General features: G+C 34.5%; 1 protein-coding gene across 3 annotated transcripts in view; it reads left to right on the top strand.

Annotated features, from left to right (window-relative positions):
• The window catches only part of Ferry3 (FERRY endosomal RAB5 effector complex subunit 3), a 32,429-nt gene extending 23,859 nt beyond the window's left edge, over window positions 1-8,570 (top strand). For all 3 annotated transcript variants that reach the window (XM_027951224.2, XM_027951223.2, XM_027951225.2), the window contains 4 exons: window positions 944-1,146; window positions 6,770-6,827; window positions 7,392-7,459; window positions 8,049-8,570. In XM_027951224.2, coding sequence (XP_027807025.1) covers window positions 944-1,146; window positions 6,770-6,827; window positions 7,392-7,459; window positions 8,049-8,141 — 422 coding nt within the window. In that variant the 3' untranslated portion in view covers window positions 8,142-8,570. The remainder of the gene's footprint in view (window positions 1-943; window positions 1,147-6,769; window positions 6,828-7,391; window positions 7,460-8,048) is intronic.
• The last annotated feature ends 11,430 nt before the right edge of the window (window positions 8,571-20,000 follow it).

Below are 20,000 nucleotides of genomic sequence, written 5' to 3'. Positions count from 1 at the left end.
GGCCCAGAACAATATTGTCTCATATAGTCCACCAGATTTCTGATAAGCAGACCGTGTCTTTCAGTGCCTTTCTGGGAAATCATAACTACTTTATTCCTCACCAATTTCCTTTTTACTTTCTCTTTGTCCATTTTATTTTGGTGTCTCTAAAATTCCCTTCTTTAATTTCTTTTTTCTTGTTCTAATATCTTGTTCAAGTTAAAAGAAAAAGAAAAAGACCTTTGCCTGAGGACTATGAAAGACATCTATGAGTACAGCTTATATATGCTAGTAACTAGTAATATTGAACATAATGCCAAAGTATATTAAGTACTTTTAAATATAAATATACTATGTCTTTAAAAGTAAAACCCTTGGATAATTACTTTAGTACAAGCACAAGTGAAATTTGTGAGGTCAAGGGTTAATGTGAAGGACATATCAGGACTTCCAGGTACATACATTTGTAAAAACTCATTTTTATGTTTTATATTTTATTTTTTTATAATGACAGAATGCATAGAAAATAAAAGCTGATGAGGTTTTCTTCTGTTGTTGTTGTTGTTGTTTTGTTTTGCTATTGTGGATACATAGGAAAAGAAATGATTGTAGAGAGCAGAGATGTTACTGCTCCAGCATGTAGTCTGAAACATTCATTGATTCACTCAACAAGTACTTACTAAGGACCATCTATGTGCTAGAAACAGAATATTAAATGAGGTAGACAAAATCCTATAGTCATAGACCATAAGCTATAGTCTCTTAAAAATAATATATGATAATATATGTAAATAAAAGAATTTCATTGCTAAGAAGAAAAGAATTAAGGAGTTTCATGAGCCCCACATAGATTCCTGATCCAAACTAACTCAACATATTGACTGCTCATTGCAATTATTTATGATGCCCATTGATGAATGTGATTTATGTATTTGAAAATCATGATTATATCTGTTGTTCACAGGGGAATTTTACATAACACGACATTCTAATCTCTCAGAAATTCATGTTGCTTTCCATCTTTGTGTGGATGACAATGTGAAATCAGGAAATATCACTGCTCGTGATCCTGCCATTATGGGACTTAGAAATATACTCAAGGTTTGCTGCACCCATGACATCACAACAATAAGCATTCCTCTGTTGCTGGTTCACGATATGTCAGAGGTAAGCAGATAGAAAAATCTTTTCAATGAATATGATACATATTCATATTATTTAATAATCTACATTTTAAAAGCCCCCTCCCCCTTTTTTTTTTTTTTTTTTAACTAATAGACCTTTACATTTTCTATCAGGTTAATAGAATTGACTGCCATATAAAACAGTAAATAGTACTTCACCATTTATGTTCAGAAAATTATAACATTTTCCTATTCTCCTTTTCTTCCCCTACTTCATTTCCTCTTTCTCCTCCATTTTTGTCTTAATTAGCAATAGATATTAATGTTTGGCTTATGCCAGAATTACATTGAGTTTGTACTTTCTGAGAAGACATTAAAAAGTAATGGAAAGAGATGCTAGATGACAGGAAGAAGTCAGCCTCAGTTTAACATTTCCTCCAGGATGAACTTGTAGTCCCCCTGCCTCAGTCTCTCAAGCTCAGATTATAGGTGTGCACCACTGCACTGGGAGACATTTTTAATTTTAAAAATCTCTTTCTGTTTTAAAAATTCTCATTCTGTTTCTCTTCTGCCTTCTTCCTTTACTCACATTAAAAAAAAAAAAATAGTTAGAGGGCTAAGTTAAAAATAATGTGAAGACCAAAATTTAACTTTAGATTGTCTGGAGGAAGAAAGGAACCTCAAGACCAAAGGATGCTATGAGTCCTAGGAAAGCCAGCTGTCAACCTGGTGATAAAGGCTCATATCAGCAACTCTGTGCTTGCTTATTTTAAGAAGAGATTTTTTAAAAGCAAAATTGATGACTACTAAGTGCAGACTGTGAATTTCAAGAAGGAAATTTGATCTTGATTGCTGAATGTTACTAGTAAGTAAATAATGTGGAAATGCTATATTTTAGAAGATAGTATAAAAGATGTAATTTTTTACATTTTAGTTTAAGGTCCCACTTAGACTCATTATATTACATTCATGAATTTACTTCATTTTAAATTCTATATTAACTGCTGTAATTTAATATAATTTAAAGATAACCAGTTCCATCTAGGACAGGATGTTTTGAATTATTTCCCATTTATAGTCTAGTCTGGTAGATCTTCACAATATACTTTTTTTTCTTTTTGGTGAAAAGGATACTGGCACCATCCTGTGGAGGCTGCAGTAGACTTCCTCACTTCTCATTCCACTTCCGTAGCCTCACTCATACCTAATATGGCATCAGGAGAGATGGACAAACATGTTTTTCTGTTTTCACTGTAGCTTTATAAAGTTTTACTTCCATCATGATTTTTTAGCTATTGTTAAATTGTCATCACTAACAAGCCCATCTATAAAAGGGTCTTTGGGGAATAACAAACTTTATGATGAATTTCTGCCACAAGGAAACAACCAAATATTCCTGCAGCTGGACTCCTGGTTAACCAGTTTATAAAAATGGTTGTATGTAGGTGGGAAACAACCTCAAAAACAGTGTTTCCAAAAGTCACTAAGTTCAGATTTACTTCCAGACATTTGATACTGCTAGCATGCCCTCTCCCACAATGTCACAAAAGTTACATGTTTTAAATTGGGACAGCCAGCTGCAGAACATTAAGTTTGTTTCCAAAGTGTCCAATTTAATTCACAAAGTATATTGAGCCATGATCTTCTCATTTGTTGTATTTAAATATCCATTCAAGGTCAAGAAGTTTATCCTATAAACTCAGACAACACTTCACAAGATATAGGAGTAATGTGTACTTTAGCTTTTGTACAAGGATCCCAAAGCATTTTCAGGTGCTATTTCCCAAAATTAGCTGCTAGACACCCAGTTACTATATATTAGTGTGTGCAAGGTAATGATAAGGTCTGAAATAGTCCATGTCCTATGATATATAAAGTGGCAATAAAAATTACTTGCAGTTTAAAAAGAAGAAGAACAAACCAGTTTCATCTCTATAAGTATTTGTAATCAGAAAATACTGTCGTATTAAGATCAATGTAACCTAATAGATGTGGAATGAGTCTACAAGTCAGAAATCCTGAGTTCCTGACTTTTTTGGGTATACTAATAAATTGTGAAATAATTTGGGGTTTAAGGATTTTAGTTTTGTTAATTTTTTGTCAATGAAGATTTTGTTTGTTTTTATTGGAATACTTATAATACATAAGTGCTCACCTCAAATTTTCACAAACTGAGCAAGCATATACCCAGAACATTACCACAACCCAGAAACCACCCTCATGTTCCCTTACAGTTACTTAAAACACTCCCTCTACAGGACAACCACTATTTTCACCCCAAAAATTATGGATGAGTTAGTTGTTTTGTGGTTATCTTATATCTGACTTCTTTCATTCAATATTATGTTTATGAGATATCCAGATTATTATGTATGATTATGGATTGTTCTTTTTTGATGTTATATATTATTACAGTGTGTGACTAGACCAAAATTATTAGCCCTTCTAATATTTATGAACATTTGGGTAATTTGTAGATTTTGGTTGTTGTGACTGATACTGTTATAAACATTCTATCTAGTACATATGTTTTGACACTTCTCTTGGGAATGGCATTTAAGGTGGAATTATGGAATTATTAACTCTCAGGCTATCTATGTGTTTTTCTTTGATAGAAATAGCAAAATTGTTTATTCTAAAGTGGTATACCTACACTCGTGTTTTTTTTTAATGTGGAAAATAAAAAATAAAGCCAGACTTTCACCTTTTGATAATGGCTATGAAGCTGATTAATACAAGTGTTTCAGGTACCTCGTAAGCATATACCTGAGAAGGAAAGAAAAACTTGGAATCTTTCCCATTAGAATAAACTCAGAAAGTAATTCTTATATCTGACTTCCAAGATGTACAATGAAGACCTTAAAATACATACTAACTCCACAGTTCAGCCTTACCTAAACCAAGGATTCAAGTTGAGAATCAACATATGGCCATTAACCTCAGATAGATAGAAGGTATTGTCTCGGTTAGAATTGAGATTTTATATGTCAAGAGCTTTTTTGTAATGTTTTGAACAACCAGTAAAAAAAAAATAAGCAAGTTGGGCATAGTGCAGAAGATAATAAAACTTTATTAAATAAAAAAAAAAGAATTGAGATTTTAATTTGTTTCACAGATTTAAAATTTATTCTATGTGCAATTTCCATGTGCCATCTAAAGTATAACTGTTGGGACCAAATTTCTGCCCTAGTTCCAAACTCCAAAGTGTTTCACATTACCCACCCAGCTTCTTCCGTAGATTTCTTTCACAGTGCATTCTCTCAGACATGTCACCAAGATTTAGTCACTTTGCCATTACCTAGAGTGCATGAACAAAAACTTCATATGCCATTAGCTGATCCATCAGGTTCCATATCGTACCTACTGTGCAATATATACTAAGCTTTGTTTCAAAAAGTGAGCTCCTTATAAAACTGCTGGCCACATCCTATGATGACATCCGATAATTCATGCCCTGTCTTGATCTTATTGTCTTCTAAAGCTTACCATTTAGCCTTTTCCAGATATCCAAAGCCATTGTTTTTAGGTGCTGATTTTAATCAGAGACAAAAAGGATAAAAAAACAGTCAAACATCTACCTTAAGCTTGGGGTAGAGTCTCTGTAGGCATATGAAATATTTGAAAACAACTCAAGTGAATGAATGTGTTTTCACATGCATGTACATGCTGCCATATAGCATTTTCTTCAGATTCCTAACACTGCTAATCAGCATTAAAGTAAAGTAAAGCACATATGAAGGCATATGTCATCTGAAAATTAAATTGATCTTATATCTGTCCCTTCAAAGCTACTCTAGTGTCTTGCCATTATTGTATTTTGTCTTGTTCTCCAAATAGTGCTTATAAAACTTTGTAGTTAATTCATATCATTTCAAGAGTGTAAAGTTCTTTATTTATCTCATAGATATTTGTTATAGACCATGCTATTAATCACATAAATATAGAAAACAAGAAAGCATGTTATTAATGGATAAAATTGGATGATCTTTGGACAAATGAGGACTTGGTTATTTTCTTCTCAATCTACCATCCCTTTTCTAATTTGTGCTGCAATCTTTCATCACTATATTGTCCTGAGTTTCTGCATTTGGATAATATCAATTTTAGATGTTGGTTTTCAAAGCTTTGTGTTTAAAATTCACATTAACTGTCTTCATATGAGTAGTGGTACTTTGACTTAGCCTTAATCAAGTAATTTTAAAAAAAATTTAATTGTAGATAGACATGATACCTTTATTTTTATGTGGTGCTGAGTATCAAACCCAGTGCCTTCCACGTTTGAGGCGAGCGCTCTAACACTGGGCTACAACCCCAGTCCTAATCAAGTAATTATTGAAATAATTCAAAGGTGTCAAAAAACTAATAGTAAATTATAAGACAAGTTACCGTCAGTAATGCTTTATATGTGTGTGTGTATATATATATGTATATGTTTCATATATATAATGAATATGTCATTAAAACTAAATGAATAATAGTAATTCCTTGATTCTGATTATTACTATGGTATTTCAAAACATTATATTTTAGAGTAATGTTTTAAAGTAATGCTAATACTTGGTTATATTTTAGTATTTATTTCTACGTATAATTCTTGAATAAAATGTTTAACATAAGTAGGCTCTTAAGGAAAATAAGACACTATGAGTGAGAGTCAGCAGAAACAACCAAACATAAAAACTGATACATAAAGCCTTGAGGCATAGGAATTATGAGACTTGGATCATGAAATAGTTGGTCATTGTGTCTAAAGAATACGTTACTACTTTTTTCACTAAATCTTTTTTGTTTTGGAAAATATAGTGGTTTTCCATTAAAAATGTTATTTATGCTAATTAAATGGACCTATCATTGTTATTTTTAAACTAAATAAATATTTTTATATTTATCAGTTTTAATTTCTAATGCAATGAATAATCCACATAAACAAAGGCATATTGGAGTTAGTATTTTTCAGAGTGTTAAAGATCCTGAAACCCAAAAAGTTTTAGAATCACCATAATTAAATAATACACTTGTTTTGTAGTTATGAAGACTTGCAACATGAGAAAATAATTTTGGTAAAAAAAAATGGAATTTAAAATGGCATGCTCACTGAGTACATGGTGAAAAATTGTAAAATGTATTGGTTGTAGACCTGGGATTCAGATGTACATTTGGACAGCAATTAGAAAGCAAAATAGAAAATGAATGGATTTGGTTCATTAGGTAGCCGGGACACACTCTTTGTTTATTCCATTATTTTTGCAATAATATAATGTTATATAATAAAAATGTTTTAATTTTATTGCTTATGTAAATATACAATTTAATAATAATTATTCATTTGATCAGTAATAACTATTCATGCAGACATTGACAGTAGTTGTGGAATTTCCACATCATAGTTATCTTTAAAATTATCATGAATATGTTAAGGATCTACGCATTTTATAAATCATGTTTGCTAGGCTTGTTAAATTAATTTGCCTTTCTCAAGTATTGTCTAACGACTAGAAGCTCTATTCCTAAAAAATAAAAGAAATCCAGTTGGGATTAGCAAATAATTGTCTGAATTTATTCACAACATGGACATTCAACATTATAAACAAATAAGGATCTGACTGTATTTTTTATTTTACAAACTTCTGTTAAAAGCAAATGATTTGTTTTGTTTCTGTTTTTAGGAAATGACTATACCCTGGTGCTTAAGGAGAGCAGAACTTGTGTTTAAGTGTGTCAAAGGTGAGCAGAACCCCACATTTAACAACCAACCATATGTCCTCACAAATGTTGAAAGCAGAGCAACCCAGAAGAAAGGATATGAAAGTTACCTCTATTTTTTGATGACTTTGTTATGTAGTTAATCAAATATTTCTTAAGAGACTTGTAATTTATCTTTTTCCAGTCACAAAAAAAATCTCCAGTCCTCCTGGAATACAGGACATTTGGATGTTATTTACATTTTGCTTCGATTCTAACTTGTTCTCTACTGCCTTAAAAAAAAAAAAAATAGAGCCATATGTTTAACCTTTAATAGTCTGTTTTAGCTTCCTTGTATGGAGGCCAACTAGGACTTGAGAAAAAATAAGTCCAAGTGTGTTAACAAAACTGTGTTAAACCTCTCTGGCATGGAGAATTAGGGATAGCAGAAGTTTATCTTTTAGGCTTAGCATTTCCCATAGGCAAGTGTCTACCTACAAAGTCAAGACAGGAACCACACAGTGAAATTCAGTTTATCTCAATAAGTGACTGGGAGACTGGAAGACCAAAACTCATAACACAGCAAAGTCTGTTGTTCTATTTTAGGTTTTATGATGGAAATGGCTTCATGGGATGGAGGAATTTCTAGGACTGTACAATTTCTAGTGCCACAGGTATGTTATCTGAATAGATTTCACTCCAGTTTAATCTCTTTTATAATATTCCTCACACATATGATATGTGGCCTTAAACTCCTAAATATAATAAAATGCTAACAGTTTCCAATTTTTTAAGGGGAGAAGAGTTTGGATGCCATAAAGGCACTTATTGTCAAAGATGTCAACCTCTACCACTCAAGAGATCTTTTATTTACCCCTAAAACCAAACTTGACTTATCTGTCCTCTGTTTTTTTTTCCACATTTATGTTATACAGACGATGTTTGTAAAAAAGGGCATGAACAGAGAATGAATGATTCTGAATAGAACTTACCAAAATTAGTGGCATTTTATTATGGATTATATTGGTGTTACATAGGGGGTTTCTGGTGATCAGACTTATTATTTGATAGAAACAACACAGGTTCTCAGAGAACAGTCAGAAAACCAGCCCAGTCCATATAGTTAAATCAGTCAGGAAAGATAATTTTTCTGTTTTGCAGTCCGTATCTAGAAAGAGATCATATTTTAAAATACTTCTAAAGATTTAAATTATCCATGCTTTAACAAGCACAAACTTTTTTTTTTTTTTTTACCTTTTACAGAGTATTTCTGAAGAAATGTTTTATCAACTTAGTAACATGCTCCCCCAGATCTTCCGAGTCTCATCAACACTTACTCTGACATCCAAGCACTAAACCCTTATAGATGGACACACTGGCAGAAGCGGATTGTTAAACTCTCCAGGAACTTGAGCTATGCTGGAATCCTGTCAAGCAAAAGATGTTCAGAAAGAGAACCTGCAACCTAAGCCACAAGTGAAATCATGATATATGTCTGTGAAACATTCCAAAAATTTCTATACTGAACAAACTAGTGATCAGCCCCTAAATGAAACATTCATTCTTAAAGTCTTTTTATAAAAGAATATCTCCCTTTTTCTACTTTTATGTCCTAAAGTGAATGTTAGTAAGTTAATACTTCCTTTTTATCACACATTTGCTATAGGAATCTCTTGAGTACATTTTTGTGGTGACTTTTGACTTTCCCAAAAGGCTTGAATTACTTACCAGGTACAGAATTATTTGCCAAATCAAAATTAAAAAGCACTGAAATATGCATTACAAGTATGGGTTTCTTGTGAAAATCTTTCTATAGAAATACAAATACATGAGAAATATGTGCTTATTCTTTTAAGTTTCTTCCTTCAAAGCCTTGCTTTTAATCTACTCTTTCTAAGCTTGTATAAGTTAAGAGTCAAAAAAGGCTTTGAATTCTTTACTTCTGTCTCATCTTCCCTCTGTGACCTTGCCCTTGTCTATAAATAACATTTCATGGGCTGAGAAAATAGTGTTCTTTTTTGCCAGCCTGATGTAAAGTTAGTCCAAACCAGCACCTGGTGCGATTTTAGTGCTCAGCAACATTGTGACAATGATGTGACAATCAGAGAATGAGGATCATTTTTATTTTTCTATTCTTCTTCCTACATTCTCAGCTTTCTTACCCATTCCTCTATCCCTTATTTTCTTTGCAGATAACAGTGTCCCCATTTCTGTCTTACTGTTTCCCCTCCTCTTCCATTGTATTCACTGGCCCCCATTCTGTACTGTTCTTTCCTTTCCTCCTTTCCACACTGTGTGTCATTTATCTCATCTATAACATTTTTGCCATGACTACATTAAACAAAAGCATGCAGACATTTACAAAAGCAATAGTTTTCATCCCAAGTTGTGTGAATGTTGCAACTGACCAATCGAATGAAATGGAGGGTCTTTGATGTCCTCAGAAAGTGTTATATCTTGAATATAAGAAAAAGAAGCATTATAACTAGAAGTGAATAGATGAATGTCAGAGACTTTAGTTCTTAAATTGAAATGGAAGTGGTTATAGTGGGATCAATAAAAGACATTGAAAAATAGACCTTAATAATCTTTCCACAGAATTCTGTCATCTAAGGGTACAACCAACAGCTTGAAGGTTACTTCCAGGTACAGGAGGAAAGATTCAATCATGGAAATTTGGTAAATGTTGCTAACCAACTCTGTCACCTCTGGGATATTTTATTAAATTACTTTTAAACTGGGGCTTTCAACTGAAGAAGGTTTAAAAGTACTATTTTATTAATAAAATCAAGATATTTTTTTCTAAGTCCATTTTTCAGTTGGAACTGTATTATGAGATACATAAGCAGTAAGCTTGGGAAAATCATGCCTATGGTATTACATACTACTGATGGAAACACCAAGCTATTAGCAAATATATAATTTAAAATACCAGGGGCTGTGGTTGTGGCTCAGTGGTAGAGCATTTCCCTAGCATGTGTGAGGCACTAGGTTTGATCCTCAGCACCACAATAAATAAATAAATAAATAAATAATTTAAGTATATGCATTTAAATTGTGGGGATTTAATTAGACAGTAATTAAGGCTAGAATTTTGTATTTAGGCCAAGAAGGGTAAGATTATGATCTTTTTCTAAGTGTTCTGAAGGGCTTCTTAAAGGGAAGTAGTTTCAGGCACTGTGTGAAGATGTGCTAGTCCTCTTTCTATCACTATGACAGAATACCTGAAATAATCAACAATAGGAAAGATTTATTTTGGCTCATGGATATAGAGATCTAAGTCCATGGTTGTTGGCCTTGTTGCTTGTGGCAGCATAGGACATCATGGTAAGAATGTGTAGTCAAACAGTCCTCTTCACCTCATAGTTGGAAGAAAGCAGACATGAGTGGTCTGGAGTCCCAATATATCCTTCAAGGGCATGTCCCCAGTGACTTACTTCCTTCTACTAGGACCCACCTTCTGAGGATTCTACCACCTCCCTATTATAGCACCACAAGCCAGACATTTAGCACATGGTCTTTGAAAGACATTTACGATCTATCGATAGATCTGAAGAAGGAACCTTAGCAGGCTGAGAATAGAAAAAGCTTTCAAGCATTCTAGGTATAGGTACAGATAAGAACCATGACCAATGGCCAGTATATTGAGAGAAGCTGACCTCAAGCGTCTTTGAGGGGTGGGGGGGCAGGGCAGGCACAAGTATCTCAATGAGCATAGTTTTCCATTTGTATAAACAGTTGCTTGTTCCCAAGACAGATGATAATGTGGTCCTCAAGGCCTTAAAAGTATTCACTGGCCCCCATTCTGTACTGTTCTTTCCTTTCTTCCTCTGTGTCTTCTGTCAAAGCACCAGACCAAGTAAGACTATAACCTCACCATCGATCTGGAAGTATGGCACCAACATGTGTGACCAAAATTGGAGACGTGCATGAAAAAGAATTTCAACGAAAAGAAATTACTTGCCTGTGAACTGGCAGATCTCTTGACACAGCATATGCCATTATTTATTTCATATCAGTTGGAGCCTGGCAAATTCTCATAAGAAGAAAAAATGTTTCACTAAGGAAAGATGAATTCACAGACACATTCCTATTTTAGAGACCCTAAAGAGAATCTACAGAGCTGTGTAGAAAGAATGGACAAAGCTTAGAGACTGTAGATATGTGTCAGTTTCTTGTTGAAAATAGTTGTTTTTTTGTGACTTCATTTTCTCATTGAGATAAAATAGGACTGCCTTGCTCAACAGGACTAACAGCAGTGTAAAAATAATTATCCTAAATTTGAAATAATAAAACTATTTTACAATCTGTACAAAAAGTACCATGTCTTCAGAACCATTTAAACTAGTGGTGTTTTTGTCCTTTTGCCACCCAGAAATCTTTTATTAGCTTCCCCATATTTCTCTGAAGTGTTTTGAAAACTTAGCAAGCAATTTAAATTATTTGAGCAATCTGGCCTTTGTTAATTAAAGACAAGTCTGTGGAGTAAGCTGATTGGCAAGTGATACGTAGTGTTATCACATAGAATTATTGTATAATTCCATGCAGATTTGCAAAAATGGAAACAAAAGCTTGACAATTGATTCTGACCTGTGGGATTTCAACCAAGGGACATGTATTTTTTGAAAGATTGTTTAAAAACTCAATGACCTCTTAAAGCACCACTAATTCCAGGAACCCCAAGTTGGGAATCACAACTTTAGACAGAAGTATGTACATGAGAGTATATTACAACCCAAAGGCAGAGATAAAGACAATATAAGTAACTGGTTCACCCTAAGGATAACATTCAACAATAGCAAATGTAAATAGAATCTTCCAAGTAGAAGAACACAATGCTTAAGTAAGAGTTGGCCTCTAGAGGGTTATGCAAAAGCCATGGGACTTGTAAAGCAAGAAGACTTGTCAGGCAGCATCTGTGATGCTGACAATCTAATGATCAAGACAAAAACTCACCTAAAACTAGGGAATGAATGAATGAATTTTGAGATTCCCTGCAGGACCAACATGTGCTTGTGACATCCTATTCAACTATAAACAGTGAAGATTGTTACAACATACTGCAGATCCATTTTTCCTGTTTTCTCACAGGGTAATGGTTCCTGATACATCAAAATTAAGACTTGACTGAACTTCTTGCCACACAGTCAATTCTCATTATATCACAGATTCCACATTTTCTAATTCACCTGCTTTCTACAATCTATTTTTAACTCCATTTAATAGAGGCATTTACAAAAGCAATATTTTCATCAAATCCAAGTCAGATATGTGTTGTAAATTATCAGTGAAATGAAATGCAGGGCCTTCGACAGTATTTTCAGGATCATTAGTGAATATTCATACAGTGGCAGAAAATTTGAATTGCTCAATACACACTTTCCCAGTTCATATGGGGAAAAGTGACACTTATGCCATCTTGCTTCAGCTCTCATAATGTTAAACAAATGTTCTTTCTATGGTCTATTTAGTGCCATGTTTTTTGCATTTTTGTACTTTTTGTTGGTATTGTCTATGTAAAGTGCCCCGCCCCCCAGCATAGTGCTGAAGTGCTATCTTACTGTTCCTAAGTGCAACAAGGGTCTGACGTACATTATGAAGGAAATACATGTCATCTGGATATCAATATAATGATGTCAGTTAAGAGTTTAATGTTAATGAATCAAAATATATATTAAACAAGGTGTCTTGAAACATGCATAAGGTTATGTGATCACCAGCTAATGAAAATACGGCCAGAGGCTTGCAGAAATCTAACTCTCTGTATTGTCCCAGAAGTTTAGAATTCACTAATTCAGTGTTCAAAGCAACTTTTTAGAACATAACTACTATTAAAAATGAGAATCATCTGTATGTGTCTTCTCTCACAGGCAGGAGAGCATAAGAACTGTCTGTGGATATCTTTAGCACATGGAGACTGGAACCTGGAACACATTACCCAAAAAAGCAAGTAGATCCTTTCTGGAGATGATTAGGAATGAAACAGAAACTGTGCTGTCTGTCACAGGTTAGGTGTGATGCTTACAGGAAGGAAATGTGGTAGTGGGTCTCTCCCTCCCTCCCTCCCTCTTCCCTGCTTTCTAGTTTTCTCTCCTTTTTTTCTTTCTTTGTGTTGAATCCTGGCTTCCTATTGTCAGCTCATCTGTGCTCAAATGTCTCACCTCTAAGCAACAGTATAGCAGCAACAGTCAGGAGCATAGTCCCTAGAGTTCAACAAGCCTGGTTTACATGCTGGCTCTCCAATTTATTCACTGTGACTTGTTACATCGGGCATATTACCTAACCCTCCTAAGCATGTTTTTTGATTCGTAAGCTAGGAAAAATTAATAATAGGATCTACCTCACTGGGTAGTTGGAAGGATTAAATAAGAAAGTACACACTACCTGGCATATAGTCATTCTATAAATATTTGCTGCTATTATCCTTCTTACTTCATTCCTTCCTGTCTCCCCTTCCTTCCTTTCTTCCTTCCTGTCTGACCTTTCTCCTTTTCTTCCTTCCTCTCAGTAGATAGTAGGGATACTAAGTCACTGAAAACATCATGTCCTCAAGGAGTTTATGGCCTAATTGAATTGGTAAGAGAACACATGGTAACTCACAATACCAGCCAACATATACTAAGGGTAGACAATCAGTGCAGAATAAAGCATAAGCAAAGTGCTATAGAAGTCAAAATAGACACACCAGAAATGTGTGAGAACAAAAGAGATGCTAAGTCCATTGAGAGCAGCTTGCTTAGCCCTGCCTTTCTCTGGCATTGAGTGGGTATCCTCTAAGAGCCCTTGTCACTCTCAGTGGGTCAAGCACAAATCCTCCTGGCAGTCAGAAAGAATGCCACCTGTGCCAGTAATGGAAACAGCTTCAAATACAAAGGACTAGGCAGGTTAAGAATGTCAGGAGGAAGTCACAGGGTAGGTGACTAACTTTATATTTGAGTGGGACAGGAAGAACTAACATTTTTGTCAGGTGAGCCTAGATTTTAGACATAACAATAGTATGAAGTAGTTACAAGATTTAAGGTCTCCTACAGTTGCCCCTATAGTGCTTCCCTGGTATCGCCTCTTATGACTCTCTTGTCAGTGAGCTGATCAGATGTTTCCTATCTTACAGGTGACCAACTGAAGCAAGAGATTAAATGCTAGGAAGAAATAGAGAAAATGTCCTGGATGAGAGGAGAGGATTAGGATGCAGAAATGACTAGTCTACTTAGTCTACTTTGTGTGCATGGTGATGGCGAGCAGGGTGGGGCAATGGAACAATACTTTTCTTTGCTTTTTAAAAAATCATCTGTCGTGACTAGTGTAGGCCATTTTCTATCCTATCTGAATTTTCTTTTATTGTGAAATATTTCAAATATACAGAAAAGTTAGGATAATTATATATGTAACATTTCCATATATTTGCTACCTGTATTTGTTAACATTTTGCCATATTTGCTTGAGGGGTCTCTTATTTTTAACACATAAAACATCACAGTTATAGGTTGAAGTGCTCCACTTTTGATGCTCTCAAGATCTATTATTCTTCCTTGTATGAGCTTTTCAAATAACAAACCACTCCAAAACTTAGTGGCTGAGAAAATAAGTCTTCATTCTTCATGATTCTATGGGTCATCTCAACAATTCTTCACCTGGGCTTACTCATGAGTCTTCAGCCAGCTGAAGGTCAGGTAAGCAGTTCTGGTGATCTTGGCTAGATCCTCTCATATGTTTGAGCATTGGTTGGCTGCAGGCTGTAATAGATGACCTCAGCTGGGACAATTGGACTTTCCTTCACTGGGCCTTATCCCCCAGGATGCTAGCCCATAATTTTTCACATAATGGTAGTCAGGTTGAAAAAGAGAGAATTAACATCATTTTTACCACATTCTGTTGATTAAAGCAAATCTGAAAACCATCCAAGAATCAAGAGTTAGGGTAATAGACTTCACATTTTTATGAGAGGTGCTTACATGAGTCACTTTGCAAAGAGCACAGGATAGAGAAAAGAATTGAGAATATTTATGTCATCCATGTGTCTGTCTTTCTCTCCTTAGCAGTAATCATTATCTTGATGTTGTTGTTATTCGTTTTGTGGGTTTATTCATAGTTTTAATGCATATCTATATAGTGTAACTATGAAATATATAAAGTATTATATCAAAAAAATTATTTTCTATATGACTTCCTTTTATAAAATCCAATACCATGCTTTGGGGATTTAACCATACTGATAGACTTATAGCAATTTTATTAATCTTGGTTGTAGCATGTTATTTTTTAATACTCTGTATTATATGCATATAGCCCAAATTGTTTATTTATGCATTCTATTTATTGACAATGAGGTGGCTTCCACCTTTGTATCATTTGGTCCCATGCTGCAATAGCCACATTCTTATACATGTATTACTGTGCACATTTGTTCAAACTTCTCTAGAGTGTATGACTGGGTTTTCTGGATTGTGGAATATGGACATCTTCAAATTTAATAGATATGTTCTAAATGTAGCCCCAAAGTGGTTATACCAGACTTCCCTTCTACAGTATATCGGTATTGCTTTGCATTTCCCTGGGTTCTGGTGATGTCAAGCAGCTAATGTGTAGTTTTGTTCTTTTTTTTTCCAGTATTGTCTGAACCCAGCCCTTTTTATTTTTTATTTTGAGACAGGTTCTTGTTGCTTAAGGCCTCACTAAGTTACTGAGGCTGGCTTTGAACTTGTGATCCTCCTGCTCCAGCCTTTTGACACTTATCAAAGAACAAAGTGGGAGAACAGGTGTGCACCACCACACCCAGCTAGCATAACATTTGTTTATAGGCCATTTAGATTTCCTTATTTGTGAGCTTCCTGTGTAAATTCTTGGTCCATTTTTTTTTCCTTAAGTTGTTTCTGTTTCATATGGGTTGTGCAGATTTTTTTCTGAATTCTGAATATTAAAGTTTTACTAGTTTTTCTTGCAATTTTTTTCACAGTTTACGGTTTATTTTTCTTTTTTTAAATTAGACTTTTTAATTGATATTTTGGGGTGTTTCATTTGTTTTTGTTTTTGTTTTTTTGTCTATATTGTGGTGGGGATCAAACCCAGGGTCTCACATATGCAAGACAAACTATCACTGAACTATCCTCTAAGTCCATCTTTTCACTTTTTCTTATATTTCATTTTTTACAGTGGTTTGAGATTTTAATGTAATATAATTTATTACTCTTTTCCTTTATAGTTTGAATTTTTTGTATCTCATTTCAGTATCCTTTCTTACTCTCAGGATCATAGCTATAACTATATACTCATCTGTTTTCTCCTAAGAGTTTTAATGTTTTTCTTTTTATTATTTAGACTTAATCCATCTGGTATTCACTTTTGTGTATTGTGAAGTAGCTCCCATTTTACCTGGATATAGAAACAGGGAGAAAACAATAAGACATAAAAATTTTCTGGAACCAATGAACGTGAATCTTCAAATAAAGGAGGTAAGTTGAGATCTGAGCAAAAGGAAAAATAAAGCTACACATAGATCCTTTATGATAAAACTACAAAAAAATCTAAAGCAAAAAATTCTTTAAAGTTTCTAAAATTCTTTATTAGATCAAAGAAAGAGATTTGAATGACAGTTCCAAAGACTATAGGTGTCTCAAAAGCAACAATTTCTTCTCAACAGACACAGAAAAAGGTCAGTGCTAAGGGAGAATAACTGTCAACCGAACATATTTTTACCCAGCTGAAGAGTCTCTTGATTTCTACCCATCAATTCATTAACTATGACCTTGGACAAATTATTTAACTGTTTGAATCTTAGTTTACTTTTCTATAAAGTATGATTAATGTTCTTTTCGCTCTCTGCTTCATAGAATCACACAAGGAAAACGTGAGAATGTTTTACAAAATATAAATATATTACAAAAAGATAAGATTGAATTTGATTCTTGAGAATGACATTGTAGTTGAGTACTAAAATATTCATATTTTGGTGGGGGAGGTTAAAACAGGGCATGGATAAATAAATATATGGATGAAGGAAGGAATAATATTATGAATTAAATTAATATTCATTGAGTATCTGTTGTGTGCCATGCTAGAAACACTGTGTGATGATGAATGCAGCAGATACTAAAAGCATTGACAGATATGATCCCATCCTCTGTTTAGTAGGAGAGATATATATTAAATCAACAAAAAGATAGTAAGTGGTTATAAATTATGATGGGTCCTATTGGAAAATAACAAGTGAATATAACTGATATAAAAATAAAATATTTAGGAGGAATGACATTTAATCTTAGACCTGAAAAATTGGTAGTAACTAGCCAAATAGTAGAGGAAGATGTTTTCCCAGGCTGAGGAAACAAAATAAAACAAAAACAATAAACAAAACCAAAACCAATAACAACCATAGGATGTACATGAATGAGTGGGAGAAGCTGAAGATCCATATTTTTGGCTAGAAAACTAAAATAGAGACCCAAGGAAAGTGGCAAGAGGAATCAGCAAGGGAAATCTTGAAAGCTGTCCCCTAAAGTTGTTTATGAACTCCTGTGCTCACCCCAGAAGTGTGCCAGGGTGGTCTGATCCTAAACCCTGCCAAAGACTTTGAGAATTAAACTATGGGACAGACCATCACCCAGACTGCCTACTCCACTGAGTGGCACTTAGGTGAGAAAAATTCATGTAGCACTGCACGTCTTTGAAAATGGAACTAACATTGAAACAATAATCCCCCAAAGGGTGATCTGCATGTGTGGCCTGACATAAACTAAGTTGATTGCCTGTATTCTCCATAGGATTGAAACAAAATTACTAAAGTCTGATAACATGATAGTAAAAGTGTCCTAGATATAATCTAATGCTGTTTTAGTCAGCTTTTTCGCTGCTGTGACTAAAAGACCTGATAAGAACAATTATGGAGGAAAAGTTTATTTTGGGGCTCACAGTTTCAGAGATCTCAGTCCATAGATGACCATCTCCATTCCTCAGGGGCCAAGGTGAGGTAGAACATCATGGTGGAAGGGTGTGGTGGAGGAAGTGTTTCAAGACATCACACCAGGAAGCAGAGAGAGAGAAAGAAAGAAACTCAACAAGGACAACATATATACCCCAAAGGCACACCCCCAATAATCCACTTCCTCCAGCCACACCCTACTTGCTTTAGATTACCACTCAATCAATCCCTATCAGAAGATTAATTCACTGACTGGGTTAAGGCTCTCATAACCCAATCATTTCCCCTCTAAACCTTCTTGTTTTGTCTCACATATGAGCTTTAGGTGGACACCTCATATCTAAACCATAACACTTGCATACAAAGAACCAGAAAAATCTCAACTCAAAAAAAACCAAAAACAAAACAACAACAACAACAAAAAACCCCAATAGATGCCAATTCTCAGACGACAGAGATGTTGGAATTATACAATCAAGGATTTAAAACAGATACTACAAAAATATTTATTTAAGTACAAATACATTTGAAATGAGTAAAAATAAATATGGATAAAAAGGACCTAATGAAAATATTAGAGCTAAAAAACAGAATTCCTGAAATAAAAAAATTTTTAAAAACTCACTCCATGAGATCAGAAGCAGAATTAAGATGGTAAAAGAGTCAGTGGTCAATGAACTTGAAGATGGATCTATAGAAATTTTCAATGCTGAACAGCAGAGGGAAAAAAGGTTGGGGGGAAAAAAGATTTAAGCCTCAGATTTCTGTGGGACAATACCAAAAAATCTAAATTCATGTCACTTAGAGACCTAAAAGGACAGAAAACATGGTGCTAAAATCCTTTTGAAGAAATACTAGTTGAAAACTTCCCAAATTTAGTGAATGATATAAACCTATAGAGTTAAGTTTAGCAGATCCTAAACAAGACAAACTTAGTGACAGATACACCTATAAACATCATATCAAATTGTTGAAAGCTAAAGACAAAGAAAAAATCTCAAGCACAGCAAGAGAAAACCAATGAATTGCTTATAGGAGAACACCAATTTGAATGAGCACAGGTTTCTCATCAGAAACCATGGAAGCCAGAGGGGAAAAAAAAAAAACATTTTAAAAATGCTAAAGACTGTCAACCAGGATTGTATACTCAATGGAAATATCCTGCAGGAATGAAGAGACTCTAGTGTACTCAAGGAAATTAAAGAAGTCAGTACCGAAGGACTATTAGGTCACTACTGCTGCTTCTTCAGCTTAGAAAAATTCAAATGAGCATCCCTCTCACGAACTCCATTACCTCAACATTCATCAAATCCTCCTCAGTATCTTTTACATCTATTTCTTTCCCTTCTGCTACTGCTTCCTAATCAAGGCCCTAATTTCTTGCTTATATACCTTTCTCCCAATTGGTCTTTCCAACTCCAGTTTTGCCTCTTCTCCTTTCTTAATCTCACCTTAATTATCAAAAATTTAAATTTATGTTGTGTTCCTACTTTAAACATGTCAATTATTCCTTTATTGCTTCTAAAATGAAGTGAGATTTTTACAAAGTCTTTTCTAATCTATCTCCTGCTTAGTTCCCTGGCCTTATTTCTTGTCATTCTCCAACCTCTCTTCCCAAACTATATTCAGTACATCAGCGTAGTAAATATTTTAGGCTTTGAGGTCCCAGTGTTCTCATTGCTACTGCCCAGTTCTGCAGCTTAGTGCAAAAACAGCTGTAGACAACGTTGAAAATGGATAGGTGGAACTGTGTTCAAATAAAATTTTAATTACAAAAGTAGGTGGCTGGCTAGATTTAATTCAAAGTTTATTATTTGGTGACCTGTGCTTTAGACAACTGACCTATCTACAAACATACGAACATGGCCTCTTTCCTCATCTCTTGAGTACTTACTGCACTATCTACTCTGCAGTGCCTGCCTCATTTTATCTGGCTACCTTCAATTAGTGACCAGGTCTCAGTTTGGATGCTGAGTCTTCAAGGGCTTTTTCCCTGTGCTCCCTACTGGTCTATCATCAATGTTGTCCTTACCACACTAATATATTTACCTATTTTACTTGTCTGTCTCTCCACGCCCCCACCCCCATTTGTAAGCTTTTGAAGGGCAGAAATTGTCATAGTCATACTTTAATCCCTACTGTCTAGCAGAAGCTGTGATCTTTTTTTGAGTGACCCATCCCTTTCCTTCACTCTGGCTTCTTCTCCCAAGGAAGTAGAGGTCCAAATTAAGGACCAATTGCTGTGTCTCTTCTTGGGTAGCACCCATCTCACCCACCAAGCAACAGAGCTCAGCTCAGCT

The sequence above is a fragment of the Marmota flaviventris genome, chromosome 3, assembly GCF_047511675.1.
Source record: "Marmota flaviventris isolate mMarFla1 chromosome 3, mMarFla1.hap1, whole genome shotgun sequence".
NCBI lineage: Eukaryota > Metazoa > Chordata > Mammalia > Rodentia > Sciuridae > Marmota > Marmota flaviventris.
Note: the sequence above shows the minus strand (reverse complement) of the source record. Positions and strands in the feature narration are given on the sequence as shown.